At 45.5% G+C, this 19,164-nt stretch overlaps 1 protein-coding gene across 4 annotated transcripts in view; it reads right to left on the bottom strand.

Annotated features, from left to right (window-relative positions):
* The window catches only part of ITGAM (integrin subunit alpha M), a 49,208-nt gene extending 32,859 nt beyond the window's left edge, over positions 1 to 16,349 (bottom strand). Inside the window, exons 1-10 of one of the 4 annotated variants that reach the window (XM_087417359.1) lie at positions 16,240 to 16,349; positions 14,716 to 14,821; positions 12,575 to 12,678; positions 12,178 to 12,248; positions 11,906 to 12,023; positions 6,457 to 6,587; positions 5,874 to 6,019; positions 4,950 to 5,103; positions 3,780 to 3,930; positions 2,819 to 2,892 (exon numbers count right to left, since the gene is read on the bottom strand). In XM_087417359.1, the coding sequence (XP_087273485.1) occupies positions 2,819 to 2,892; positions 3,780 to 3,930; positions 4,950 to 5,103; positions 5,874 to 6,019; positions 6,457 to 6,587; positions 11,906 to 12,023; positions 12,178 to 12,248; positions 12,575 to 12,678; positions 14,716 to 14,821; positions 16,240 to 16,267 (1,083 nt within the window). In that variant the 5' untranslated portion in view covers positions 16,268 to 16,349. Of the gene's footprint in view, positions 1 to 2,818; positions 2,893 to 3,779; positions 3,931 to 4,949; positions 5,104 to 5,873; positions 6,020 to 6,456; positions 6,588 to 11,905; positions 12,024 to 12,177; positions 12,249 to 12,574; positions 12,679 to 14,715; positions 14,822 to 15,961; positions 16,181 to 16,239 lie in introns of those variants that run through there. The other 3 variants (XM_087417362.1, XM_087417361.1, XM_087417360.1) reach the window with 3 other exon arrangements.
* Positions 16,350 to 19,164: the final 2,815 nt, after the last annotated feature.

Here is a 19,164-nt window from a genome sequence, read left to right as displayed (position 1 = left end):
AACCAAGAAGAAATAGAGAATCTGAATAGACCAATCACAAGCAAAGAGATTGAAACAGTAATCAAAAATCTCCCAAAAAATAAAAGTCCAGGACCAGATGGCTTCTCCGGAGAATTTTACCAAACATTCAAAGACGATTTAATACCTATCCTTCTCAAACTATTCCAAAAAATAGAGGAAGATGGAACACTCCCCAACACATTCTACGAGGCCAACATCACCCTGATACCAAAGCCAGACAAAGACAATACAAAGAAGGAAAACTACAGGCCAATATCACTGATGAACATGGATGCAAAAATTCTCAACAAAATATTGGCAAACCGAATACAGCAATATGTTAAAAAGATCATACACCATGACCAAGTGGGATTTACACCAGGGATGCAGGGATGGTTAAACATCCGCAAATCAATCAACGTGATACACCACATTAACAAAATGGGGAATAAAAACCACATGATCATCTCAATAGATGCAGAGAAGGCATTTGACAAGATTCAACATCCATTTATGATAAAAACTCTCAACAAAATGGGTATAGAAGGAAAGTACCTTAACATAATAAAGGCCATATATGACAAACCCACAGCCAACATCATACTCAACAGGGAAAGTCTGAAAGCCATTCCTCTGAGAACAGGAACAAGACAAGGGTGCCCCCTCTCGCCACTCTTATTCAACATAGTACTGGAGGTTTTGGCCAGAGCAATTAGGCAAGAAAAAGGAATAAAAGGAATCCAAATAGGTAACGAAGAAGTGAAACTCTCATTATTTGCAGATGACATGATTTTATATATAGAAAACCCTAAAGAATCCATTGGAAAACTATTAGAAATAATAAACAACTACAGCAAAGTTGCAGGGTACAAAATCAACTTACAAAAATCAGTCGCATTTTTGTACGCTAATAATGAACTAACAGAAAGAGAACTCAAAAAGATAATTCCATTTACAATTGCAACAAAAAGAATAAAATATCTAGGAATAAATCTTACCAAGGAGGTGAAAGACCTGTACAATGAAAACTATAAGACATTATTGAAAGAAATCGATGATGACATAAAGAAATGGAAAGATATCCCATGCACATGGATTGAAAGAATAAACATAGTTAAAACGTCTATATTACCTAAAGCAATCTACAGATTCAATGCAATCCCAATCAGAATCCCAAGGACATTCTTCACAGAAATAGAACAAAGAATACAAAAATTCATATGGGGCGCCAAAAGACCCCGAATAGCTAAAGAAATCTTGAGAAAAAGGAACAAAGCTGGAGGCATCACAATCCCTGACTTCAAAACATGCTACAAAGCAATAGTAATCAAAACAGCATGGTACTGGTACAAAAACAGACACACAGATCAATGGAACAGAATTGAAAGCCCAGAAATAAAACCACACATCTACGGACAGCTAATCTTTGACAAAGGAGCTAAGAACATACAATGGAGAAAGGAAAGTCTCTTCAATAAATGGTGCTGGGAAAACTGGACAGCCACATGCAAAAGAATGAAAGTAGACCATCTGCTTTCGCCGTTCACAAAAATTAACTCAAAATGGATCAAAGATCTGAAGGTGAGACCTGAAACTATAACACTCCTAGAAGAAAATATAGGCAATACACTATTTGACATTGGTCATAAAGGAATCTTTTCGGATACCATGTCTACTCAGACAAGGGAAACTAAAGAAAAAATAAACAAGTGGGACTTTATCAGATTAAAGAGCTTCTACAAGGCAAATGAAACCAGGATCAAAATGAATAGACAACCCACCAGCTGGGAGAAAATATTTGCAAATCATATATCTGACAAGGGGTTAATCTCCACAATATATAAAGAACTCATACAACTGAACAACAAAAAGACAAAAAACCCGATCAAAAAATGGGCAGAGGAAATGAACAGACACTTCTCCAAAGAAGATATACAGACGGCCAATAGGCATATGAAAAGATGTTCAACATCACTAATCATCAGAGAAATGCAAATCAAAACTACACTAAGATATCACCTTACACCTGTTAGAATGGCTATAATCACCAAGACAAAAAACAACAAACTTTGGAGAGGTTGTGGAGAAACGGGAACCCTCATTCACTGCTGGTGGGAATGCAAACTGGTACAGCCTCTATGGAAAACAGTATGGAGATTCCTCAAAAAATTAAAAATAGAAATACCCTATGATCCAGCTATCCCACTACTGGGAATCTATCCAACTAACCTGAAATCAACAATCCAAAGAGACTTATGCACCCCTATGTTCATTGCAGCATTATTCACTATAGCCAAGAAGTGCAAGCAACCCAAGTGTCCCTCAACTGATGATTGGATAAAGAAGATGTGGTATATATATACAATGGAATACTACTCAGCCATCAAAAAAGACAAAATCGTCCCATTTGCAACAACATGGATGGACCTGGAGGGTATTATGTTAAGCGAAATAAGCCAGACAGAGAAAGACAAACACCACATGATCTCACTCATATGTGGAAGATAAACCAACACACAGACAGAGAGAACTGTGTGGTGGTTACCAGGGGCAAGGGGGCTGGGGGGTGGGCACAAGGGGTGAAGGGATGCATTTATATGGTGACTGACAAACAATAATGTACAACCAAAATTTCACAGTTACAAACTACTAAGACATCAATTAAAAAAAAAAAAAACAGGATTGACGCGGAAGGGAGAAAGGTCCACTGCTATACCTCCCAACAAGTACCCATCACAAGGAAGAGCCTCCAAACCCTTGTGCCTCTTCTCTCCCTTCTTTTTGCCCCCTCCCCCCAATTTAATGAAGGACCACTTACAGAGGTGATGGCAGCACTGAACCCTTCCTGAGACATCTCATACTCAAAGGAGCTGGCACTTCCTGTCCGAGTACCTGTGAGGAGGAGAACTTTCTACATTAAAGAAAGCAGAAGAGGGCTGGCCCTGTGGCTTAGCTGTTAAGTGCGTGCGCTCTGCTGCTGGTGGCCCAGGTTCGGATCCCGGGCGCGCACTGACGCACCGCTTCTCCGGCCATGCTGAGGCAGCATCCCACATACAGCAACTAGAAGGATGTGCAGCTATGACATACAACTATCTACTGGGGCTTTGGGGGAATAAATAAATACATAAAATTAAAAAAAAAAAAAAAAGAAAGCAGAAGAGCCTAGAATGAGCTGGAAACTCAAATACTATGGTGGCCAGACAAAGAGATTCAGATAGAAGCTATGTTGAACTAGACAGCATATGCCCCTTTTAAAGGGATGGTGGCTATTCGGCTCCAGCCACTTTTTGCCAAGTGGTAATGTGGCCCTCAAGGTATCTGATCTTCCAAGTTTTCAAAAGAAGCCATGAATCTAGATTGTATATGAACCTTCCCTCAATTTTTAAATTCTTTTATTCAACAAACACTTATTGAGCACCCTCTATATACCAGGCACTATTCTAGGCACTGGGGATACAGCAGTGAACCAAACAGACAAATGTTGGCAACACATCCAAATTTTTGGAAAAATACTGTCTGGGATTTGGCTCCGCTACCCTCCAATTTTTCAGCCTATAGCCAAAACTTGCAAATTTAGAGATAAAAGTCTAGATCCTTCAATTTCAAAGGAATTGCCCAAGAGAGGCCCGAGTTGCTGGAAACTGGAGGAAGTGGAGAGAGAGCTGATGATGAGGGTGAGAATACCAAGGATTAGGAGGTTCTAGTTTCTAGAGGGGAATACGTTTTGGGGTAATGGGCTGCCTCTGGAGCTGCTCCAGGAATACAGAACCCTAGCTCACCTTCGACTGCAAAAATCTTTTCCTGAAGTTGGTTCTGAATGGTCTTCAGAGCCTCAAAGTTATTCACTCGGAACACATGATCACGAGATGGCTTGGACGCAATGGTATTAAGCTCTTGGCGGGATTTCTCACTGTTGAAGGCATCTCCCACCTGTTACCAAGGAACAGAGGCTCAATCAGACACTGTCTAGGGGTAGAAGTCTCATCCAGCAAAGAAAATTCTTCAGGAAAGGAATCTGAAACAATATTTGTCAAATGAGGGAATACACCAGAAGGCCCCAGGGACAGGGCTGCCAACTATAGTAGAGCAGGTTGTACACTGCACAAGGCATTCTGTCAAGGGAGCAATTGGGGGCTGAAGCCCAGCCTTTTGTCCATTTGCTGGACACACCCAGGAGGGTGTGGGGTTGGCCTCTCCCAGAGAAAGGGAGCCTTTTTCTTTACATGAAGGTGTTCCCTACCTGCCACCCCATGTACCTTTTTCTATGTCACACAAGGTACTGTGGTAGTTTGATTACACTGATGATCCCAACCCTTTACCACTTCCTGTACCCAAGCCCTTTTCCCACAACTTTGCTGTGCCCTCCTACTCTTGGCAGAGTAATCTGCCCCACTCATTGTCTCTGGGCTGAGCCATGTGTCTTGCTTTAGCCCATGGATGTTATCAAATGTGATGCTAACAGAGGCTAGAAAAGGTGCTTGCCACATTTCCACTTGCTCTTTTATTCCTCTGCCTTCACCATGAGGACATGCCCAGGCTAGCCCACTGGAGGATGAGACACTGGGAGCAGAAGAGCCAAATTATCCCAGCTGTTCCTGCCATTCCAGTCCAGCAGACAAAGCTGGCAACCCACAGAAATGGAGAGAGCCCAGCGAAGATCAGCAGAGTAGCCAACCAACCTGCAGCTGATCACAGACGCACGAGGGAGCCCAGCTGAGACCACAATTGCCCAGCTGACCAACAGACTCACTTACTGTTTTAAACCACTGAATTGGGAGATAGTTCGTTACACAGCATCATTGTGACGATAGTTAACAAATACAAGCACATACGGGCTAGCAGTGATCCGTGCCCCACTTTGATTTCATCGATATTTGCAAATTGAAGGGAAGGTATATCCAACCGGAAACCCTCCACAGAAGCATCAGGCGGACAGCCTCATTTCCTACCCCAATGACATAGCGAATGACTCCCGCTTGGTCTGCCTCAGGGATGACATCCTCGTAACCCAAGGGATCGCCAAACTTTTCTCCATCCGTGATGACAACTAAGATCTTAAGAGCATTCTCCCGGGCTCCACTGCTGCTGTGAAACAGTTCTTTTCTGTCAGCGGAAAAGGAAGGACAAAGTAAAACGCAAGCAGACAGAGATACTCTCAGTGCCTGGGAGGGAATGTGGGCGTCCCAGACGCAGAGGCAGCTGAGCTCTGTCTAGGAGGGGCTTGGGATCCCATGGGATGAACACTGAGATGTGGCTGCCCCAAGACCTGGAAAGGCAGCAGCAGAGGGAGGGAAAGGAAGCCTTCACTGACTTAATATACTTTTGCATAGGTTGATTTTTTTTCAATTGAGTATTATCCCTTTTAAATTAAAAAACATTTTTTTAAAGAAGCTTAATTGGGCCTTCATCGAACCTCTCCTGGAACACTGCAACTGCTCTCCAGCTCATCTTCCTGCACTTTTGTACCAAACCCTACCCTCACCTCTACACACACACACACACACACACACACACACACACACACAGAGTGAACTTTCCAAAACAAGATGTGGTGACATCTCCCCACTGCTTAAAACTTTCAGTGGATCTCCACTGGCTCTTCAGTTGCCTATAGTGACCTGGCCTCAACCGATCTTTCTAGCCTCCCTCCAGCCTTCTCCTCTCCTCCCCCCTCTAGTCCCATCTTTACTTACAACTTGCTTTTTCATGAACATACCACGCATAATCCCTCCTCCAAACCTTTACTCATGCTGTTCCCTCCACGAGGAATACCCTTTACCCCATCCCTATCTAAACAACTCCCCTCATCATTCAAAACCTAGCTGAAAATATCACCTCCTCCTTCCATCCTAAGCAAAGAGGGAAGAGCTTACACTACTTTGAGGATTCCTGTGGCAGTGTGTGTCCTCCCAAACAGCTGTCTTATGGGCCTCACCAGCGCTCTCGGGTTAGGGTTGTTAGCGAAATCCTTGAAGGTGAAATGAGTCTGGAAGTCTTCAGAGTACTGCATCAAAGAGAACTGGGCAGAGGCACCTGGTGTTACACTGGAGAAGGTGCCTCTCCTCCCCCTCCACCATCTCCCAGCAAGCCCTACATAAATCTTGAAACACTCCAATCTCCCAATTCTCACTGCCCCCAATCCTTCTGCCTCACCAGAACAGAGATCTGCCATCAGCTCCCACTTCTCAGTACTAGAACTCAGCCAGAGAGGACAGGTGAGTTTCATCTCCCATGCCAACCCCTATCAATTAGTCTGAGCTGCCTATTTATGGAGGGCTGGAAGAATCGTGACACTGCATCCAGACACGGCAGGAAAGAGAATCGGGAAAGAAAACCAAGATGGATTGGCAATTTGGCAATGTCTGCAATTGAAGTAGAAGGGGAAAATGGTGGCCTAGTTGCCATGTACTGCCAGCCTTATATGGACTATTCCCTAAACCACCCGTTGCCCCTCACCAAGGTTCTGGACTTTTCGAATTGATCCATCACAGTTGAGACAAAGTCCTTCATCCGCTGAAAGTCGCTTGGGGTGATGCTACCAGAGCCATCAATCAAGAAGGCGATGTCACTGTCCTGCTGAGGGCACTCTGGGGAAAAGGAAAAAGAGCATGAATTGATTAAGAACGAGAGTCTTGGGGTTTATTTTGTGCGTGTCAGCTCTCTGCTGAGCAATGAGAATAAAAGGTAAACGAGATTCAACCCATGCTCCAAGCTAAATAAAAATATGGACAAAGTGGTATGGAAAAATCTGGTTAACTCTGCCCAAAGGAGTCAGGGAAAGTGGTGATATCAGAGCTGGCTCATGAAGAATGAGAAATAATTGGCCAGAAATACGAAAGGAGAAATAAATTACAGAGAAAAAGGAAGAACACATACAAAGGTATGCTGGATGTCCTCCTCCTTTCTGCCCCCAGCCCCAAATCCACTCACTACCCTCCTCCATTCTGCTCTGCCACCCAGGAAGTCAGCCCACATGGACCACATCAACAAGGCTCCTTTGCCCTCTGGCTTCTAGTTGGATTTGCTCAATTAGCATTCTCAACAGGAGACTGGAGGGAGGGAGGAGAGTGAGATCACAGTGTTCTCCCCTCAGCTCCCTCCCTGCAAGGTTGCTTTGGGCCAGCTGTGTCCCTCAACAGAAGATCACTGCTCTTCTCAAGGAGTCCCACTTCACACGATGCTCTCTCCTTCCAGATTCTGGTGACTTCTCCCTCTCCTCGTCCCATCAGCCTAGGGGTGGTAACAGCTCTGCTGCTGCTGCTTGCCCAGGGTTCCTGGACCATACTTTGTAGTTCCCTTAGACCCCACCACACCTTTATAATTAGTGCCTTTGTAAAAAAAACAAAACAAAAAAACTCTCCTCAAATTATCCTAACTGAGGTGTGCTGTCTGTTCCAGTTGAGACTCTGACTAATACAAAGGGGATGGGCCTAAAAGGATTCTGGCAGAATCAAGGAATGGAAATGGCACTCCTAGGGTAAATCTATGTGATGGGGATGGAGATGAGGCTATGACATTAAGCAGGGAACAGTTGGGAAAGGCCTTCCCAAAAAGAAATTTGACTTTATCCCTTAGGCAGTGGGGAGCCACCGAAGGTTCTTAGAAGGAAGTGAGGTGATCTGTTTTGTATTTTAGAAAGATTGCCATAGCAGTGAAGAGTTTCTAGCAGCTCTATTCATGATTGTCAAACATTGGAAACAACCCAAACATCCTTCACTGGGTGAATGGATGAATTGGTGAATGAGACTGTGGTAAATCCATGCAATGGAATACACTCAGCGATGAAAAAGGAAGGAACTACTGATACACACAACAACATGGATGAATCGCAAAGGCATTATGCTAGTGAAAGAACCCACTTATGAAAAAGTTACGATGCCATTTATGTATCATTCTTGAAAGATAAATATAGTTTTTAATATACAATTATATGTTATATATAGTGATGGAGAACAGTATCAGTGGGTGCTAGGGGCTCAGGGGGAGGGGGAGGAGGCAACTAACCATAAAGGGATAGCATGAAGTATTTTTTAGGAGGGTAAGAGAACTCTTTTGTATCTTGTTTATGTTGTTGTTTACACAAATCTATACATATCTTAAAATTCATAGAACTGTACACTAAAAGAAGAAAGGTCAATTTTACTGTATGATCATTGAAAAAAATAAAATAAAATTACCCAAAAATATTATTGGTGGTTTTTTAAATAAATAAGCAGATTCTAACATTTACATGGAAAATATACAAAGATCAGCCAGAAAAATTTTTGAAAATCTCCAATATATGTTAAGTGAAAAGAATCAAGGTACAGGGGCCGACCCCATGGCTTAGCGGTTAAGTGCGCACGCTCCGCTGCCGGCGGCCCGGGTTCAGATCCCGGACGCGCACCGATGCACTGCTTCTCCGGCCATGCTGAGGCCGCGTCCCACATACAGCAACTAGAAGGATGTGCAGCTATGACACACAACTATCTACTGGGGCTTTGGGGGGAAAAATAAATAAATAAAATTATTAAAAAAAAACAGGGATTCTAGTATTGAAAAAAAGAATCAAGGTACAGTACGGTGTGTACAGCATGCTACCATTTGTGGCACAAAGTGAGGAATATGGATATGGATATATTTGTAAGACATGGAGTTATTTCCAAAAGAAGACACAAGAAATTAGTAACAGTGGCTGCCTCCCAGGAAGGAAACAGGAAGCTGGAGGACCCAAGAAGGAGAGATTCTTACAGTATATCCTTTAGTGCTTTTTGAATTTTGAACCAAGTGCATGTTTTATCTATTTTAAAAGAAATGAAAATTTTGTGTGTGTGTGTGTGTGTGAGGAAGATCAGCCCTGAGCTAACATCGATGCTAATCCTCCTCTTTTTGCTGAGGAAGACCGGCTCTGAGCTAACATCTATAGCCGCTCCTCCTCCTTTTTTTTTTTCCCCCCCCTGGAAGCCCCAGTAGATAGTTGTATGTCATAGTTGCACATCCTTCTAGTTGCTGTATGTGGGACGCGGCCTCAGCATGGCTGGACAAGCGGTGCATCGCTGCGCACCCGGGATCCGAACCCAGGCCGCCAGTGCGCGCACTTAAGCGCTAAGCCACTGGGCCGGCCCTAAAAGAAATGAAAATGTTTTTAAAAGAAGAATCTTGAACTCCTGAGAGTGAGGACTAAAGAGAGAAATGTAGGGTTGGGAGCTGAAGCCACAGAACTGGGTGTGATCAGGAAGGAAGAACAGATGGGCAAGAATAAAAGCTGTAACCTGATGCCCCAGGCAAGAAAGGCAGAGGAAGAAGGCTGGGGGATAAAGCTTAGCAGAGGCCCTCACAGTGGGAGAAGCAAGGGGAAAGGAATGGGAGGGGACAGGGCAAGAGGGGAAGGGAGGAGAGGGGAAGGGAGGGGAAGAGATGTCTGAGGCCAGGTGTTTGGAGAAGGAAGAGGCGATCTGCAGGTCACATCGGAGAGGTCAGTGAACATGAGGACAGAAAAGAGATTTAGCATTTAGAAGGTCACAGATGCCATTTGCAAGAGCAAGTTCTGTACAACAGGCGGGCAGAAGCCAGATGTCACAGGGTGAAGAATCCTGACGTGGGGGAAATGGAGACAAGGGGAGAGAACCCTTTCAAGAAGTTTGGTGGTGAAGGGAAGGAGAGATGGCGGAAGATGGGGAAGAGTCCAGACAGAGGGAAAGTTATTTCCATTACTATCAAATTTGGCGGTTGATTGTTTTTAAGATATAGGTAGCATGAGCATGTTTACACTTGAAGGAGGTGGAGAAATTTAAGCTCCTGGAGAGAATGAGTGATTGAAGATGCGGGCCCCAGAGTTGGTGATGTGAAAGAGCCTCAAAAGCCCAAATGGAAGAATTACTCATGGAAAGGTGGAGAGATGGGTCTTCCTCTAAAACCGGTGAGACACTGCCAAGGGTGGTGCCATCGTGGAAATTTGGACAAGAATAAAGGGAAAGTGTAGGGAGTTCATGCATGGCAGCCTTGGTTTTCTCTGTGAAGAAAGAGGGAACATTATCTGTTGAGAGTAAAGTACAAAGGAGCAGAGCTTAAGAAAAAAAAAAAAACCATGAAAGGAAGACAGGTCTTCCCTTGGTTCCAGAACCGACTTGGAGACAAGGAAAGATGGCCAAGCAGTTGAAGAAATCAATGGCAGAAAGTAGCTTGAAAAAAAGATTCATTCACTCACTCACTCTCCTTCAACCAACAAATGTTTGGGGAACAGGGGTGTGGTAGGTAGCCAACAAGATGATCTCCAAGATTCTCACCTCCTGGTAATAATATCCTTGCATAGTGCCCTCCTCTTGAGTGTGAGCTGGACTTTTTGACTCACTTCAAAGGAACATAATATGGCAGAAGTAATGAGCTGTTACTTCTGAGATTAGATTATAAAAAGACTGTGACTTCTGTCTTGGGTGCCCACTCTCTTTTGCTCTCTCACTCTTTGTCACTCACTCAGAGGGAAACCAGTTACCATGTTTGAGCTGCTCTATGGGGAGGCCCATGTGACAAGCAATTGAGGGAAGCCTCCAGCCAACAGCCAGTGAGTACCGAGGCCCTCAGTCCCGCAACCTTGTAAGTGAGCTTAGAAGTGGATCTTCCCCCAGTCAAGCCTTCAGATGAGAACACAGCTCCAGTTTGACAAGTTAACTACAATCTCATGAGAGACCCTGAGGCAGAGGCATCCAGCTAAGCCGTGCCCAGATTCCTGATTCACAGGAACTATAAGATAATTAAAGGGCCGGCCCCGTGGCTTAGCGGTTAAGTGCGCGCGCTCTGATGCTGGCGGCCCGGGTTCGGATCCCGGGAGCGCCCCGAGGCACCACTTCTCCGTCCAACGCGAGGCCGAGTCCCACGTACAGCAACTAGAAGGATGTGAACCTATGACGTACAACTATCTACTGGGGCTTTGGGGGGAAAAACTGAATAAATAAAATCTTTAAAAAAAAAAAAAAAAAGATAAAGCTTGCTGTTTTAAGCTGCTAAGTTCAGGGGCAATTTGTTAAGCTGCAATACATACAAGGGCACAGAGCAGTGCAGAAGCTAGACAATATCCCTGCTATCATGGAGCCTCTGTTCCAGAAGAAAGGACAGATAAGAAACAAGGAAAAGGGGCTGGCCCTGTGGCATAGTGGTTAAGTTCGCAGGCTCCACTTCAGTGGCCCGGGGTTCACAGGTTTAGATCACAGGTGTGGACCCATGCACCACTTATCAAGCCATGCTGTGGCAGGCATCCCACATATAAAATAGAGGAAGATGGGCACAGATATTAGCTCAGGGCCACTCTTCCTCAGCAAAAAAAGAAACAAGTAAAATATGTATGTATAGATATGAAAATGGTAAAGTAAGGCAATGCAGTAGAGAGTGATGGTGGGAATGATTAGAAGGGCCACTCAAGGAAGGCCTCTTTGAAGGAGTGACATTTGAGCTGTGATGACAATAATGTGTTGTCGGCTGAGATCTGGGGGAAGAGCATGCCAGGCTGAAGGAACAGTAAGTGCAAAGGCCCTGAGGCAAGGACAGCTTGTTGTGGTTGTTGGAGAAGAAGGGCAGCCAGAGTGGCTGGAGCACAGTGACTGAAGTAGAGGGATGGGTAAGAAGTTGGAGAGGTGGACAGTGGCCACACCATCTAGAGCCTCAAAGGCTATGGTCAGGACACTCAGGCACTTACTCTAAGGACAATGGTTGGGACATCAACTCACAAAGATGAGTGGCTGTATCAGGACTTTTCTTAAAGTGCAAGACCCTAGCATCTCCCTCCTCCAGCCTCTCTCTCTATTGGAACCAGTTCCCTCATCCACCCGCACCTAGACCTCTAAGTCTCCCCCTAGACCATGAGCAGTCCCCAGCCAAGACCTGCCCCCACCCTCATGCTGCCCATCTGTACCCTCTTCCAAAGGTGACCTACCTCTGAGGGTCTCTGGGAACATCTGGGGCTGCTGCAATAGGTTGGCTCCAAACAGGAAGCAGAAGCCATTCACATAGGTGTTCTCTTTGCAGGTTTGGTGCACGGTGGGGCCGCAGGCCTGGGGGGCAGGGTACAGGTGGGAGGGCCTGTCCCTGCTTCCTGTCCACTCACCTCAGCATCTCCACCCTCCACAAGAACCCAGCCCCGGCAGCCTTGGATCCCCAACTCCTTCCCTCAGGACTCCTTCCCTCCTGAGACCCAGGGCAACTCACCAGCAGCCGAAAAGGGTTGGTGGCGAACGCCAAAGACAGGCCCAGGGACATGTTCACAGACTCCGGGGGGACTGAGGACAGATATATACATGGTCACCCTCAGGGGGCTGAAAGGGACTATGTAAGAGCTGGACAGGGGTCACCGTGACCTGGGAGACACAGAGGTCTGACAGGTCAAGGGGGCACCTAGGTCGTGGGGAAGGAACATGGAGGGGGTGCCTGAGGGTGTCTGAGGTAGAGTCTGCATATAGCACAGAGGCTGGGGAGCTGGACCCCTGGGCCCCCCACCACAGACCCCCTTGAACAGACCTCCAGAACAGAGGGAATGCCTGTGGAGTCCAGGTGTACGCACAGGTGGAACCCAAGCCCTGGGTCCCAGGGAGGGGCAGCAACTCACCCTGCAGGCGGATGGGCTCACACCTGCCCGTGCTGTAGTCACATTGGTAGAGGCCACCTGTTTGGTTGGCAGCCTTTATCTCCTGGGGGGCTCCAACCACCACCCTGGGGGGAGAGGTGGGAACAGATCACCACCGGGACAAAAGACAACTCTAACTTGTCGGGAGAGAAGACCATGGAAGTTCTGCCCACCCAGAAGAAAGTGGGGGAGCCAACCCTTACAAGATTCTCCAATTCCCAGAAATAGGAGGAAGACTCAGCAAAGAAAAAAATGTGAAAATTCTAAATCTTGGAGGGGGAAGGGCCTCTCTAAGAATGATACAAAACCCAGACGTCATTAAAAAGTGAATAAATTCAACCACACAGTCATTTTAAATAAATTTCTGCATGGGATCAACTATCCTAAGCAAAGTCAAAAGTCAAAGAGTCATGTGGGGGGAGGGAGATGAGCATCTCGTACCCCAGCCCCTTTCCTCCATGTAGTCAGAGCTCCCACAAACCAATAACAAAAACAAAACAATAACCCAACAGAAAAATGGGCAACAGATAAGAAAAAAGTGTTCACAGAAAAGGAAATACATCTCTCATTTTTTTGTGTGTGTGTAAGGAAGATTGGCCCTGGGCTAACATCCGTGTCCATCGTCCTCTACTTTATATGGGACGCCGCCACAGCATGGCTTTATGATAAGCGGTGCATCAGTCCGCACCCGGGATCCAAACCTTGTGAACCCCGGGCCACCGAAGCAGAGCACATGAACTTAACCGCTATGCCAACGGGCCGGCCCCGTCTCTCATTTTTGAAAAGTGCAATTTAAAACAAAATTGAGGGGCCAGCCCCCTGGCTTAGCGGTTAAGTGCGCGCGCTCCGCTACTGGCGGCCCAGGTTTGGATCCCGGGCGCGCACCGCTTCTCTGGCCATGCTGAGGCCGCGTCCCACATACAGCAACTAGAAGGATGTGCAGCTATGACATACAACTATCTACTGGGGCTTTGGGGGGAAAAAATAAATAAATAAAATCTTAAAAAAAAAAAAAAAAGGAGGAAGATTGGCAATAGATGTTGGCTCAGAGCTGGTCTTCCTCAGCAAAAAGAGGAAGATTGGCATGGATGTTAGCTCAGGGCTGATCTTCCTCACAAAAAAATAAATAAATAATAAAAAAATAAAACAAAATTGAGATACCATTTCTCACCTATTCAGTTTGCAAAGATCAATAAGTTTGATAACACATTGGGTAGGCAAATGGGTGCAGAAGTAGGTGTGTCCATTTCTGGTATAAGTGTAAATTGTTGCCACCTCTATAAAGAGTAATCTGGAAAAATCTATTAAAATCACATATGCATTTGTACCCTTTGATCCAGCAATCCTAGTTCTGGGAATTTATTTCCAAATATCCTTGCACATAAGAAAAAAGCACTGTTTGTTTAGCAAAAGTTTGGAAACAACCTAATGTCCATTAAGAAGAGATTTAAATGTAATAGAAACGTAAATTATGGTACCTCCAAACAACAGAATATGATCTAAGCATCAAAAAGAATGAGTAAGCTCTTTATAAGCTTATCTGGTAAAATCACCAAGCTCTATTAAGAAAAAAAAAATGCAAAAGACAGTGTAGAGCAGAGGCCAGCAAACATTTTCTGGAAAGGTAATATTATTTCCGTAAAGGCTTTGCAGGCTGTGTAGTCTCTGCCGCAGCCTCTGGATTCTGCCATTTTGGCTCCAAAGCCGCCATAAACGATAAATGACGATGGCGGGGGCGGGAGGTGCGGCGAGGTCAATAAAATGCATTATAAAAATAGGCAGCCGGCGGTGGTTTGAGTATAATGCGTGCTACAAATTGTGTGCGGGATGGGGTCAGGGGAATGCGGAGGGGTATATAGCGGAGGATCTCTTGGGAAGAACAAACAAGACACCAGGTACCAGACCCGCCCCCCCCCCCGGGAAGGGAACTGTGGGGAGGGGCGTGCGGAGGACCTTTGTACTATTACACTCTTTTGTATCTTTTGAACCCTATAACTGTATTACCTATTCAAAAAATAAATCAAGAAAAAGACAAATCAAGGAAATTGCGACTTTTTTTTTTTCAGAAATACAAGTTTTGGAGGAAGAGCGGATGAGACCCGGCTCTCCACCTGTGCCCTTACCGGGATCCCTCGAGCTGGACCACGGTCTGCCCGAAGCCCCTTGCGTTCTCTTGGAAGATCATTGCGTTTTCAGTGTCCAGGTTGAACCCATGACATAAGGCCAAGGCTGAGGGAGAACAAGGGAGTGAGGGTCAGGTGGAGATAAGGAGATGGTTAAGAAAGCAGCTTGGGCCCGGCGTGGCTTAGCAGATAAGTGCCGGCGCTCTGCTACTGGCGGCCCCCATTTGGATCCTGGATGCACACGGAGGCACCGCTTGTCCGGCCATGCTGAGGCCGAGTCCCACATACAGCAACTAGAAGGATGTGCAACTATGACATACGACTATCTACTGGGGCTTTGGGGGGGAAAAAAAGGAGGAGGATTGGCAATAGATGTTAGCTCAGAGCTGGTCTTCCTCAGCAAAAAGAGGAGGATTAGCACGGATGTTAGCTCAGGGCTGATCTTCCTCACAAAAAAAAAAAAAAGAAAAAGCAGCTTGCCCTTCTGTGCCTGCATCTTCCTGCCAGGATTCACCCTAACCCAGCACCGAGATGTCTGCCTCCCAGGTCCAGCTCTGATAGCCTGGGGCAGAGGTCAGCATGCTTTTTCCATAGAGGGCCAGATAGTAAATATTTTAGGCTTTATGGGCCAAGAGGCAAATAGAGTATATTACGTGCAGGCACTTATATAACAAAAGAGAAAATGCACTTCCACAAATTTTTCATTAAGAAAATTCAAAATATAATAATTGTGTATAATTTTTTTGTAATACAAATTTACTAAGGAGACAAATGGACTTCTTTGGGGAAGATAACATTTCACATCATTGGGATTCAAAGTTAGTGTTCCCTATCATGAATCAATTATAAACGCTCATCTACGACCTCTGGCTCACATAGGTCAAACAGGTGGTGGAATCCTTGCCTTAGCCCAAGGCCAGTATGCTAACCTTTAGCCTAAGGACCACCATCGTGGGGTGCATTCAGCCCCTCTCTGAGCTCCACCCTGTGTTCTTACTTTGCTGATTTGCCCGACAATCAAGTTCCCAAAGACTCTCAGTTAGGCAATTTCCATCCTATGCAACTCGCAAACATTTCTTTCCCCTCTTTGGCTCATTCACCACAAAACACAGGCATAAAAGGATTTTGATCAGTCAGTCATTCAACAAACATTTACACCTGGGTCCTTGGAAAATAGAACTGGAGGCAAAGTGGAGGTGGTGAGGTGGAATCCAAGAAGAAACACCCTGAGAAGAGAATCTAGTACCTGCTGAGCACCCTTGGGCATGTCATTTCACCTCTCTGGGCCTCAGTTTCCTCACCTGCAAAGTAAAAGGGCCAGCCGAACCCCCCTTGTCATTCGTCCGAGCTTCTCTGGTCATCCCACCTTGGTCTAGCTCTACTCTCTGCTTCCTCTTGAATCTCTTGTCCTTCCCCAAATCCCCTAGTCTAAATCCTAGATATTCTGCACCCTTTCTCTGCAATCACAGACTCCAAAGTTCCCCTTCTCCTCACCCTGAGGGCCCGCCCAGAGCCCTGGCGCACCTGTTAACAGAAGGACTCTGTGAGTCATGGCTGGAGGGAGCAGAACCAGGAGGCTGCACACACCACAGAGCCACTTGAAGGAAGCCACCAAAGCCAAAAAGGCCAGAAAAAGAGAAGTAGGAGGCAGAAGTCTGTAAGCAACCCAAAGGAAGAGGGCGGGGGCTCAGTGAGCACACAGCCCTGCTTGACCTTCCTCTTGGGGCTACACGAGCCTGTGCTCCCTCCCTACCCAGCTTCCTGCCCAAACCATCAAGGTCACTATCCCAAAGGTGTTCTTTGTTCGCCCACCTGCTGCTAGGTTGGCCAAAGCACTATGAAAGGCAAGCCGAATAGACGGAGGGCCTGCCTCCTGGAAGGTGTGTTCTAAACATCAATACAAATCAAGCAAGTGTGGGAGGTCACAGCCTGTGTGCCCCTGAAAGTGTACTTTGCAAAATGTCCTTCCCTCCTGCCCAGGGAAACAGGAGCACCCTTCAGCCAGACCTGGCCTCCTTCGTAGCGGTCAATAAGGACAACTCAGGTACAGAGAAACCTGGTGCTTTTTGAATATTATTTTGCTTTTTAAAAAAAAAAAGCCTCAAACCCTTCACCCAGGAATTCTCACTTCCAAGAATTTATCCTAAGTAATAGCTGAGTACAAAGATGTATGTACGAGATTGTTCATTGCGGCGTTGTTTTCAATGGTGAAAAACTAGAACAGCCTGAATATCCAACAGAGGAATGGTTGAGTGATGTCCACTCTGGGATACATCCTTATATTCCATCATGTCTAGTCACTTCGAAACCTGTTTTCAAAGACACGGAGCACACTTTCATGAAATATAGAGAATACCAAACCGTACCTTGAGTGGGACTGCTAATGCGATCCCCAAGCCAATCATTTTTTCACTCTATCTCCAACACATTTTCTCTTGCTCCTAGTTCTACTTTCTTAATAACCAAAGCAAATAAATGTTTGCTCTCTGAAAAAATTCCATAAAAATTCTGCACATTTTATTTTAAAATGACCTGTTTAAACATATGCGTGGGTAGGAAAACCAAAATGTTAATAGTGGTTATCTCCGGATGATAGGATTATGGATGTGTTCCAGTCATCTATGGCCTCACAGCCAACCGCTCCAAATCTTAGTGACTTAAAACAGCAACTATTATTGTCTCATGGTCCTGTGGGTTGTCCAGCCTCCGCAGTACTCACTGGGGGATCTCATTTGGTTGCAGTCAGATCGTGACTGGGGATGGACTCACCCAAGGCCCAGTTGGGCTGGACTTTCAAAATGGATCACTCACATGGCAGGCAGTTGACGCTGGCTGCAGGCAGGGAGCTCGGTTGGGGCTGTCAACTGGAGTAGCTACCTGTGGCCTCTCTATGTGACCTGGGCTTCTCACATCAGCGTGGTTAGATATCAGGAGGAAGTGTTCCCAGAGACAAGAATTGAGAGTTTCCAGTCTCTTAAGGTTTTGATCTGGAAACTGTCACAGAGTCACTTCCACCATATTCTCTTGGTCCAGCAGTGGCAGAGCTTGTCTATATTCAAGGAGAGGGGACATAGATCCTACCTCTCAATGGGAGGTGTGTCAAAGAATTTGTGGTCAACTTGAAGCTGCCACAGGACGATTTTAATTTTCTTCTATATATTTTTTGTATTTAAAACTTTTATAAAAAAAATTTGAATGACTTTTATAATCAGAAAGAAAAGAAAAACACCAATAAATAGCTTAAAACAACAAAGTGCCTACACTTGATAGCAAAAAAAACGGGCTGAGGAAAGAGGAAGAAGGCCGAGGATGAGAGGATGAAAAGATACCATCGGGGTGTGGGGGAGTAATTTAATGGATAAGCTGGGTTGTTTTGGTAAAAGCTTTCACACTCTGACCACCACAGGAAGCTGCTAGAACTCAGATATCGGGGCCCCTCCTTGCCTCAAACAGTAGCCAAGGGCCCACTGTCTGTAAAGGCACAGGCAAAATCTCAGAATGGCTATCCAACCCACAGAGTCTTTCTCAATGATCCACCAATAGGTGTGCACCTGACCAGATGAACACAGGTGGGCACCTATCTACAGGCTTCCAGCCACTCCCTCCCATCCAGCCCCCCACCCCAATTCTTGATAAAATCTTAGCTTGGGTTCCCCTATAAATGGACCCTGAGACAAGGATTCAAGTGCAAGTAATTTACTTGGGAGGTGATTCAGGAAACACTTGTGGGGAAGCAGGGGCAGGAAGAAGCCCCTAAAAGATGTGTGATAAAACAAGGTACTGCTGTGGACAATTGGAGCTCAATACACTGAGGAACTCTGGAAGCCAGCATAGAACATGCCTCAGAGTTGTCTGCCTGAGGGGAGGGGGCGTAGATTCTTATCCACAACTCACATCAGCTATCAGTTGAGGTGTGCTCTGTGGGAAAGCCCTAATTCTCTGGTGCTCCCAACCTGCCCTGACCCAGGCAGAGAAGGCTCCAGGAGCCAGAGAGAGCCCTCATGCAAACACTTGCAGGTACTGGCAGCTATAAATCTGGCCAGCTTGCATGAGAATGTTAAACGCTGATGGGACATGAATGGGGCAACTACAGTGTCTGCTACAGATACTCAAATATTTTTTCATAGCACTTTTCATTACATGAAATTACATTATATATTTATTTAGTTTTTCTATTGTTTGGCTCCTCTACTAGAGTATATAAGCTCCATGAGAACAGAGATTCTTGTCTGTCTTTCTCACCTGTCTATTTGCGGTGCACAAAACAGTGCCTGGTTCATAATAGAGACCCCTCCCAAAAAATTAATTGAATCAGAGAGAGAATTCTAGAAAGATGATAGAGTATGAAGGACCAGGAATCCTTCTCCCTGCCTAGACAGCAATTGTACTGGCAGAATCTGTCTGATGTAATCATTTAGGAGCTCTAAAGTCTACCCAATGATTTGTGGC

This window comes from Ceratotherium simum, chromosome 26 (genome assembly GCF_057802395.1).
Source record: "Ceratotherium simum simum isolate JZ-2026a chromosome 26, ASM5780239v1, whole genome shotgun sequence".
NCBI classification, from domain to species: Eukaryota; Metazoa; Chordata; class Mammalia; order Perissodactyla; family Rhinocerotidae; genus Ceratotherium; species Ceratotherium simum.
The sequence above is the reverse complement of the archived record's forward strand: the minus strand, read 5'-3'. Positions and strand labels throughout refer to the sequence as shown.